Below are 10,413 nucleotides of genomic sequence, written 5' to 3'. Positions count from 1 at the left end.
GAAGGGAGACGTAATCCCTGCAGTGAACTCTGGGTTCACCCATGGGTCTGTAGGAAGACCTCCAGCAGGAGGTGGCCAGGAGGCATCCTGATCACATCTGAGGCGTTGTCATAAAAATGAGTGATGTGACTCTACAATGAGGCAGCGTGCACAACACAAGGAGCCTTAAACTGCAGCAGAAGATTCCTCCTCCTCCTCCTGCTTCAAGGTGAATCGTCTTCTTTGGCAAACGACAGACGAATTTATCCAGACGGTCTTTAATGTGGTGATCAGACGGCGTCTGGTGCTGCAGGCTGCTTAAACTGCTATTTGAAAATGAATCCTCAACCAACTTTTTCCCAGCCAACATGAGGACCCATGGAGAGTGAACGTTTTCACATCAACACTGGGGAGGAAACATTGTAAATTGAGCAAGGCATCATAAAAGATTCAAACATACAAACACATCATCACTGCATAGAGAGAACAGGACATGCAGGAAAGGGGTCAAAGGGCGGATACAGCATGTGTATATGGGGCACACAAGATAACCTCTGCCGCCCCTAAATTGACCTCTTCAGTCTTGGAGAGGATACCCATGATGCATCAGGATGAACTCAAATATCTAGCGAGAACAGCCGAAGCCCTGTGAGGTCGCCGAACAAGATGGGACATTTTTCACAAAGACGTAATCATCCAATGAAAGGACAGGACGTCACGTCTGTTTATAAACTCCCTGTTATCTCATTGAGCTCTTCGCTTGGACTGTTTAAGAACATATTCAGTGAGATGATGCGCATCTACCGCCCTCTAGTGGCCGATGAATGAACTGTTACATTTAAAGACAAACGGGAGGAGTGTTATTAAAGCAGCTGCTTTTAGATAGATAGATAGATGGAAGAGAACATGTTTAAAAAGTATTCTTATCTAACATGCATTGCCCTTTTGAGCTGCTCTCTGAAATGTGCACGTTAACTTAATGTTAAAAAGAACATATTCGTCTTTAATTACCTGTTTATAGTTTTAGGTTATTATTTAATGTTTTCATTGTACAGAGAGAGAGAGAGAGAGATAAGATTAAGATTAAATATATCTGGCCAATAAAGCTGATTCTGTGATCCACTCACATCATCCAAAAATGTGCAAACTTGTTCTATTAGGGTAGATTACCTCTGTGAAGCCTTTCTGCTGTTTACCCCGTGATCCATGTTCATTATCTGAGCTCTGTTATAAAGAAACATCCTACAAAATATGTCTTGACCTCTTTTACATCTGATCATCTTTGATGGCACGTGGTCTATTACTTGCTCATACGAGTCCTTGCCGTCATGTGTGTTGCTTTAACCCCACAAATGTAGTCGAATCTATAGATTAAAAAGTGTATTCTTTCTTAGTACAGGCCTGTTTAAAGGAAGGAAAGATTCCTGTTGCCCCCTCAGGCAGGCGTTGTTTACACACAGTCTAAATTGATCTACTTGCAGAGACTTGCTCAGAGTCTTCATGCAGCTCAGAGAACATTTCGTCACCTTTATTATCGGTACTGAACACTAAACTGTGTAGTTCTGCAGCTGCAACGAGAAAGGCGTCATGAAAACTCTTCAGGTGGACTCGGAGTCGTCAATGTTTGAACAGCTTTTTAAGGAAGTCTGAAAATCTGGACAACAAAATCTTAAATTGTAATTTTTGTCCTGCACACTTAAATGATTTATCCTGACGTAAAGCTGCTCCATCATTCCTTCTGTAGAAGGATCCAGTTTGAATTTCCACCTTTTATGGTCTCATTATCATCCTCTTCAACGTGTGTGAAGTGTTGTTGTTGTAAATCCACTCTGATCCTGTATTTGATCATGTCTATAAACCCCTCTATTTCAGCCCTGCTCAGAACAGGCTGTTTCTGTGTCTGTAGCTTTAAATATGTAAATGAGCTGTGTCTGGCCACGCCCCCTCTCTGGAAGGGCTCGGGTGTACTCGCTGCTTTCTGGCTCCATGTCCTATTGTTTACGGTGAGAAGGCAGACTCAGAGGGCAGAACAAACACCTAGCTGTGGGAGTGTCACCCACCTGGGGGAGGGGCTACTGCCCTTTGTGATGTCATGAAGGGAACATCTCCAAACGGCCTGTTTGAGCACACATTTTCTGAAAAGTGGAGCAGAGGAAAGAGAGGATGGACATTTTTTTCTTCATGGGGGTGTTTGTAGACAGAGTTGGAGGAACATGGGGAATGGACTTTGTAACACATGTGACCTTTAAAGATTGATTATTGTATTTAACTAAACAGGACACACATCAGTCCCGTTTGTGTGCCTCACGAACGACAACAGGTGGGTTAAAAACACTGTGAACCTTTATTGACAGCAGCATGTATACTTTTTGTAAATATCTGGGATTACTGTGGACATTTGCTGAAGCAGATTAAAAAAAGAAAACAGCACGTCTAGGTGTGAGCGCCTAGCATTCATAAAAACATTACACTAAAAACAACGTATAAAAACAGGTTCAATAACAAAGGCCTTTGCTTTGATTAGATAACGTAAAAAAAAAAGAGGGAGACAGTAACGATAATCCTTCATTTCGCAGGCACTTAAATGAGTCCTGGTGACCAGCAGTCACTCTCTTGACCTCTTTGTACTTAGTTAGCGTCTTTAGCTGGTCAGCAGCCTGAGCGCTCACTGATTGGACCGCGAGGATGGATGCAGAGCTTCAGAGACGTACCTTTGTATTATAAAACGATACAGGGAACAAAAAAAAAAAAAAAAGACAGGACCTTCATCATAAATAAACAGGCACCTGCACGACCGACTACACAACATGAGAGAGAGAGGGAGAGAGAGAGAGAGGGAGAGGGGAGGAGAGAGAGAGAGAGAGAGAGGGAGAGAGAGAGAGAGAGGGAGAAAGAGAGAGAGAGAGGGCGAGAGAGAGAGAGAGAGAGTGGGGGGGTTCTTTAAGTGAAGTTAGTGCATGGCTTCTACATTATGTACACGCTGTGACGGTCCGCTCTGCAGCATTGCACAACACGCCTGGACCGAGAGGGAAGCTGTGATTGGACCTCTGAGGAGATGATGCTGCAGGTTTCGACACAGTGATTGGCTGCTTCCCTGCAACATGATCAAGTTTAAAAACCGGGTACGTTCATCCGGTCTGTGCCGACTGATTAGCACCTTAAAGTTAACACACACGAACACACTCTCTAAAATAAGAAGCCCCGAACATGTCGGCTGTTTAACACGCCATCTTTTTTTTCTTTTTTCTTTTTTCATGTTCCTGAAGTTTCTCTTGCTGACTTCTTCTCACAAGTTTCCTCACGCTGCAAATAAGAGTAACAGACGACGAACCTTCATGCAAAACCCAAGATTACACTTCTTTTTTTTTCTTACACGGAAACAGCTTAGTAACTAACACACACACACACACGCACACACACACACACACACACACACACACACACACTCCGGATGCAGATGATTGTACTCTAAGCTTAAGAAGACCAAATCAAACTTGGTTTATAGATTCTTAAAAAAGCTTTCAAAGCTCCACAGTTGCACAAGTTTCATTCTAGTTTTATACGTTTTAAACTTTCCAGAACTGTCACTCATCATTTCTTTTAACAATCCGAGCCGGAGATCCGTTCATCTCACGTCCCTGTGAAGCAGTCCGGCGTTGGGCTCGCCACGCTTCCAGAATATTCAACTTTGATATGATTCTGGGTAAAAGTCAATTAATATCCATGCCTCTTTAGTTACCACGGTAACAAAGACAGAAGTCCTAGGCACCAGGTGTCATGGTGGGATTTCTTGTTCCTAAAGATCAAACTCGTGCACGCTGTGTAAGCTGCAGAAAAACGTCGGCAACACTTGCCGATGTTTACGTGCACTTTCCACAGCGTGCACGAGTTTACCTGCAATATTTGATGGATTCATTCCCCTCCTGCACGCCCGTCTGACGTAACACACGTGGTTCGTCAACGCTTCGGTACTTTTAGGCTCCGTCGATCGGTAAAGGAACGGAGATTCAAATTTTTTTGGAAACACAAGGTATCGAAAAAGTATCCAACATTTTTACAACCTTCCGAAAATGGCCGACACTTTCTGAGAATCTAACAGCCCTTGTTTAAAGTGTGTGTTCGTGTGTGTGTGTGTGTGTGTGTGTGTGTAGAGGGGTACAGGCACTGAGGTTGGGAGGCTCCGTGGATCAGAGATGTGTCAGGGACAGTACGGCAGGCAGGCAGGCTCACAGTGAATCCACAGGCTGGGCTCGGGGTGGGCTCAGGGTGGGGGTCCATGCTGCTGTTAAGGCAAACGTTAACTCCGCTCTGCCGACGAGACGCCGTCCACACCAACAAGAGTCCGTTTCCTCTGATTAACAAAGAAGTCTCGTCCACACAGCCACGCTTTGAAATGCATATAAAAAATGTTTCTCCTCAACCCTCCTCCCTGAAATGTGAGCGAATAATCCAGCATCCTGTCTGTGTTTAGGGGGGGAGGGGTTTGGTCAGAGTTCCCCTCAGATTCGGGTGGAGGGGGGGGGGGGGGGTCGTGATGCTCGTCTCAGACTTTGCTGTCAGACGGCAGCTCCCCCAGCGCGTGGACGATGTCGGTGAAGGACGGACGCTCCTTCAGGCTGGGCGCCCAGCAGCGACACATCAGCTTGTAGATTTTAGACGGACAGCCGTCAGGAGGGGGCGGCTTCAGCTTCCCCGTCTGCAGAGCTGGAGAGGCAGCAGAGAGACGAGGGGGGGGGTTAGAAGGAATCAAAAACACACACAGCAAATGTTCTCAGAGTTAAATGGATGTGCACGAAATCCTAAGAGCTCTGAGGCCCTGCGGCAGGACGCCACGCTCCAAAGGCTCCACACTGACCTTCCAGCACCTCGTCATCGTTCAGCTTGGAGTGCGGCATTTCCCCGTGACTGAACACCTCCCACATCAGCACCCCGAAGGACCACACGTCAGACTTGGTGGAGAAGTCGTCCTCGAACACAGACTCTGCAGGGAGCCAGCGCAGCGGGATCCACGCCTGTCTGTAGTGATAGTACTCGCTGCGTTGACGAGCACAGGAGGGGGGGAGACGTCAGCACGAGGGGACAGAGACACGAGAGAGCGCAGAGGAAGACTCAAATACACAAACCTGTTGTAGACGTCCTTGCTGAGGCTGAGCGACGACACCTTCACTCGTCTCTGACTGTTGATAAGACAGTTTCGGGCGGCGAGGTCTTTGTGGACGAAGCGATGATTGGACAGGTGCTCCATCCCGTGAGCCACCTGGGCACAGATGGAAACCTGCAGGGGGAAGAAACACGGCACGGTCAGAAAATCTGCTGGGACAACACTTTCTGTTTTTTCCATGAAGATAACTTAAAAAACAAAACAAAAAACGGCTTAGATTTAGTTTTTCACATGAAGTCAGTGAAACACTCTAAACTTAGATTTTTCCGATGACCAGCAGGGGGCGACTCTGTCCTGAGAAGTCACTGATAATGACATGTCAAGTCAACATTTCCCTGAAGAGTTTAAGATCTCAGTCTCGAGTTTCAAGTCTTCGTTCATGTTCAGCGAGTGGATAACGGTCACGTTCAGGGGTCGACGCTTCGCACACTTACTTTGGTCTTGGTGCTGATTGGCTGAGATTTGATCTTGTCATCTTTGCTTTTGGAAATTCTCAGGAACTGCTTGAGGTCTCCCTGATGGATGAAAACCAAAACAACCAGTCAGAAGGAGACACAGATTGACCTGTAAGTGTGTGTGTGTGTGTGTGTGTGTGTGTGTGTTACCAGGTCGTAGTACTCCAGGATCATGTAGTGGGGCTCGGCCTCTCGGCACAGGCCCAGCAGGCGGACCACGTTGGGGTGGCTGAGCTTGGCGAACATTTCGGCCTCGCGGCGGAAGTCGAGCTGAAGCTGTTCGTCTCTGGTCTGCAGACTCTTCACCAGAACCACCGACTCGTCCTCGCTCTCCTCCAGACCCTTCGCCTTACAGAGCAGCACCTCGCCAAACTCACCTTTACCTGAACACGCACACACGCCGCCCAGATTAAATGTCAGATCCTCTCACCTTTAAACGCTCTTACTGGCTCGCTCAGATTATGAGGGATTATGAGCGTACCCAGAGTGGTGATGGTCTGCAGGTTGGCTCGAGGAAAGTGCAGCTTGTCGTTGTTCACGTGGCTGTGGCGTTTCTCGGTCGTCGCCGTGATGCCCATGTTGGTGAGCGCCACCTCCTCCTGGATCTCCGTGGTGGTGTGTCCGTTTTGTTGAACGGCACCTCCTGGAAAAAACCCCCCAAAAAACCCCCAACATGGTCAGACGCCGTTGACAGGAAATGTGAGAACGTCTGTAAAGGTCCAATCAGAGTGAAACAAGAAAATGAAGGATGGAAAGTTTTGTGAAAACGTTTTTGTTTTTGAATGCAATCCCACAGACGAACACAAGATGGCAGTAAATATCTTTAAACTTTCCAACAGTGACTCCAGCTCCTTGACTTAGAGAAAGAACAGCTGCTGGAGCCAAGAGGCTAGAAAACAACACAGGAAGAATATTTACTGTCCTCAAGTTTTCAACTTGAAATCTCAGAGTTTAACTTTCTCCTCGTCACATCTGAAACAGTTCAGCTTCGATGCAACGGCGAATTTTAAGTTCACACAAAAAAAAAAAAAAAATCTAAAAAAAAAATCTAACTTAATGAAGATGAACTAAAACTTCAATTATCACTTGTCGCGGCAGACACGAAAATGTTTATCATTGCCGTGGAAACGCTGGATGCTACGTCAAAGGCCGTCCCGTTGCTCCGCACAGAGAGGCTCCTGTCAGACGGGGATTCAAACCAGGAACCTCCTCGCTGTGAGGGCAGCGTGCAGCCCAGCCTCGGCGACATGTTTTGATCGAGAGCCCCCTGGTGGTGGAAATAAAACCATTCATTCAGACTGAACTCTCGTACCGTTCAGACACTCCATCTCGGGCTCCTCTCCGTCTCCGCCTTTCTGCTGGCGTTTGGCGTTGCGTCTCTTCTTGCAGTAGAACATGAGTCCGAGCACCACGATGATGTACGCCACCGCTGCTCCCACCGAGAGGCCGATGGTCTGGATCATCTTGTACGGAGCCTTGTCCCCGTCCTCGTCGTCGTACGAGTGGTTCGGTTTATCTGTTGGTCGACAAGCCGTCAAAGTTTAATCAACGATTCAAAATTAATTTAATGACTGAACATTTCGCTCTCGTCTGCGTTTCTCTAAACGGAGACTGAATCCTCTCCTGGACCCGACGCGCTCCGACAAAGCTAATCCAGAACGCCGTCCTTCCTGTTTGTGAGAAAACGAGCAGATACGGGACACCAGCTTTTCAGTCAGTGTGAAGACTTATTAAAACCCGTCACCACGGCGACAGAGACGTGGTCGTGGTTATTAACCTGTCGAGACGATGACAGGTGGAGGGTGAAGCTTTAATGAAGGCCTTCGTCCGTCACGCGAGAGAGAGAGAGAGAGAGAGAGAGAGAGAGAGAGAGCGAGAGAGAGAGAGAGAGAGAACGAGAGAGAGACGAGCCTGTGTACTTAAGATGTGTGTGTGTGTGTGTGTGTGTGTGTGTGTGCGTGTGTGTGTGTGTGCGTGTGTGTGTGTGTGCGTGTGTTCAGCTCACCCACGACAAACAGCCGGGCCACGCGGTCTTTGATGTTGCAGCTGTTTCCGGCCACACACGTGTACCTGCCCGTGTCCTCCGTGGTCACGTCTCTGATCACCAGAGAGCCGTTCGGCATCTTCTGGATCCTGCGGAGGAGAGTGAGGGAGAGAGAGAGAGAGAGAGAGAGAGAGGGAGGGAGAGAGAGAGAAAGAGAGAGAGGACGGGAGAGGTGATGGAGTCTGTGATCTGACTCGGATCATTCGACCCGTCGATGTTCGTAGCGTTCATCGTTCTTTACCTCCTGTTCCTGCTGATGTCGAGCGTCTTGTCTTTGACCATCCAGTGGACGTGGGGTTCGGGGTCTCCGGAGACCTGACAGTGCAGGACGGCTGTGTGACCCTGATACACCGTCGAGTTCTCCGGCTCCAACCTGAAACGGATGTACACTGAACATGCACACACACACACACACACACACACACACACACACACACACACACACACGCTGGTTAACAGCACACTCTGGACACAGAGCGTGTCCTCTGACACTGTGGTTAAAAAGCTCCGTTACACTCCACAACCAGACAGAATTCATTATGGACTCTGAAAGGAAAACAAACACGCTGCGGAGTCTGAAGAGAGAAATCGATTCTTCACATTCACACAGCCAGCATTCAGCTTTGATCTCACTCTGAGGGTCAAAGGTCAAATGGTTTTTTTTAAAATTTTTTGACTTTTTTTCTGACTTTGGTGCGCTGGCTTTTAACCCGTGGATAACGACTAAGTGAGCACTGGATCAGCTCGCTCATCAGAGACGACGACTTCATGAAAACACGACTTCCAGGTCTTGAGAGGAGCTCCTGCCTGACTGTGCAGGTTAGCACGCCGCACAGCGTGATCATCTTACCGGCCACGGTGAGCGTCACCAGCGCTCTGATCTCCCCCTGCACGCTGTTGGAGGCGATGCAGGTGTAGTTCCCGGCGTCGCTGCGGGTCACTTTGGTGAAGTGGAGCTGCCCGTTCCTCTGCTCCACGTGAGGCGGCAGCTCTCCTCCGTCTGCAGGGGGGCGAGCGAGGGAGAGAGAGAGAGAGAGTTATTGTTACTCTGCTTCTTCACAGGTTTGAGTTTTTTTACTTGCTGTTCTTAAACATATACATCGCGTCCCGTCTGCCTGATTCGCTCCCGGGTGAACTGACATCTTGATTGGTTGGGGCGTTCGACCCTCCCGGCGGCCGATCCGAGCAGCAAATTTACGCTTTTTTAAAAAGCTTTAAAAACCCTGACATGCACAAATCCGGAGAGAAGGAGTGATGGTGAAAACATGCCACACAGACAGGATGACGTGTGAGGAACAATGGGCCTGTTTGAGTGAGTTCATGTCCAGAGGCAGGAACATGAACCTGTCATGCCTCTGACGGACAGGTGCAGTACTGTTGTTCATGTGCACTAATCACATCGGCTGGAACAAGTTCAGTCCCGTCTGTACCCTGCCGTCTCTAATGTTTCGCCTCCTGTTTGTGTTTTTGTCGTCGCTCTTCGGCGTTGTGTTGTTCACCTGCTTTGGTCCAGCGGATGGTCGGCGGCTCTCTGCCTTTCGCCGAGCACTGGATGGTGATCTCGTTGTCGAGCTCCAGGCACTGGGAGGGCTGAGGGGTCGGCGTGAACTTCAGCTTCTCTGAAAGTTCAAACACACACACGTGAGGAAGACGTCTGAATGTGTGCATGCACGTGTGTGTGTGTGTGTGTGTGTGTGTGTTCAGATCACACACACACACACAGATGTCAGGCGATCCTGCAGCAGAGACTCTGACAGGAGTGAATCATGGAGATAAAATATGATGAAGAAGTGAGTCATCGTCACCCTGCACACACAACATGCACACGCTAATGCTAGTTAAGGAAACACACACACACACACTCACACACACACTCTCTCTCTCTGCACTCGTCTTCAGCGAGGCGCTCACGCCGTGGTCATGATGACGTCATGATAACTTACCCAGGACGGTGACTCTGGCGTGCCCCGACAGTCTCCCGGCTGCAGTCTGCGTCTCACAGCTGTACATCTGTCCGTCGTACACCTCCACGTTATTGATCCGCAGGCTGCCGTTAGGAAACAGCTTAAAGCGAGAGTCCTGCAGAGAGAGAGAGAGAGAGAGAGAGACATCTGTAACATGAAGACAAAGTCGTGGTGGTGTGTGTGTGTGTGTGTGTGTGTGTGTGTGTGTGTTGGATGTGCGACCTCGGCTGTGATCCCCATGCTGTTGCGGTACCAGGTGACCTCGGGTTCCGGGTTGGCCTGAGCGTGGCAGTGAAGGTAACCAGGTTTTCCCTCCTCGAGCAGGCTGTCCTGAGGCCTCGCCACCCACACCGGCGCCGCTGTGAACACACACACACAAGACTTCACCATAGAACCGGACCGAGAGAACGCCGCGCCCGCACTACACATCAGCTCCGTGTATTAAGAGAATTAATAATTAACATTATTCATAAAACGACTGCTCGCCGTCCGCCCGCCTCCATCATCCCGTATCTGACGTTCTGCTCTTCATGCTCTACAGAGTGAAACTCACTGGCCACGGTGAAGGTGACCTCCTGAGTCCGGCGCCCCGCCTTGTTCTGAGCCACGCAGGTGTAGACCCCCGAGTCTTGCCCCTCTGTGGGACTGAAGACCAGGTCCAAGCCGTCCTGGTACACCCGGCCCTCCGTGGGGACTCGCTGTCCTTCTCGTTCCCACCACACCTCCGGGTCGGGTCTGCCGCGCGGGGGGCGGCACGCCACGCGCTGCAGGGTGTCCGCCGTGAACACCTTGGACATTCTGGGCACCATG

At 49.2% G+C, this 10,413-nt stretch overlaps 1 protein-coding gene across 1 annotated transcript in view; it reads right to left on the bottom strand.

Annotated features, from left to right (window-relative positions):
• Positions 1-2,304: 2,304 nt before the first annotated feature.
• ptk7b (protein tyrosine kinase 7b) overlaps positions 2,305-10,413 on the bottom strand; it is a 54,287-nt gene continuing 46,178 nt past the window's right edge. The window contains exons 7-20 of the mRNA XM_079363317.1: positions 10,157-10,413; positions 9,826-9,962; positions 9,583-9,718; positions 9,139-9,258; positions 8,490-8,639; positions 7,881-8,028; positions 7,601-7,728; positions 6,908-7,111; positions 6,077-6,238; positions 5,746-5,978; positions 5,575-5,655; positions 5,103-5,254; positions 4,835-5,013; positions 2,305-4,683 (exon numbers count right to left, since the gene is read on the bottom strand). The exon at positions 10,157-10,413 is cut by the window's right edge and continues 10 nt beyond it. Coding sequence (XP_079219443.1) covers positions 4,523-4,683; positions 4,835-5,013; positions 5,103-5,254; positions 5,575-5,655; positions 5,746-5,978; positions 6,077-6,238; positions 6,908-7,111; positions 7,601-7,728; positions 7,881-8,028; positions 8,490-8,639; positions 9,139-9,258; positions 9,583-9,718; positions 9,826-9,962; positions 10,157-10,413 — 2,248 coding nt within the window. The 3' untranslated portion in view covers positions 2,305-4,522. The remainder of the gene's footprint in view (positions 4,684-4,834; positions 5,014-5,102; positions 5,255-5,574; positions 5,656-5,745; positions 5,979-6,076; positions 6,239-6,907; positions 7,112-7,600; positions 7,729-7,880; positions 8,029-8,489; positions 8,640-9,138; positions 9,259-9,582; positions 9,719-9,825; positions 9,963-10,156) is intronic.

Source organism: Symphodus melops (assembly GCF_947650265.1).
Source record: "Symphodus melops genome assembly, chromosome: 15".
Classification (NCBI taxonomy): Eukaryota; Metazoa; Chordata; class Actinopteri; order Labriformes; family Labridae; genus Symphodus; species Symphodus melops.
The sequence above is the reverse complement of the archived record's forward strand: the minus strand, read 5'-3'. Positions and strand labels throughout refer to the sequence as shown.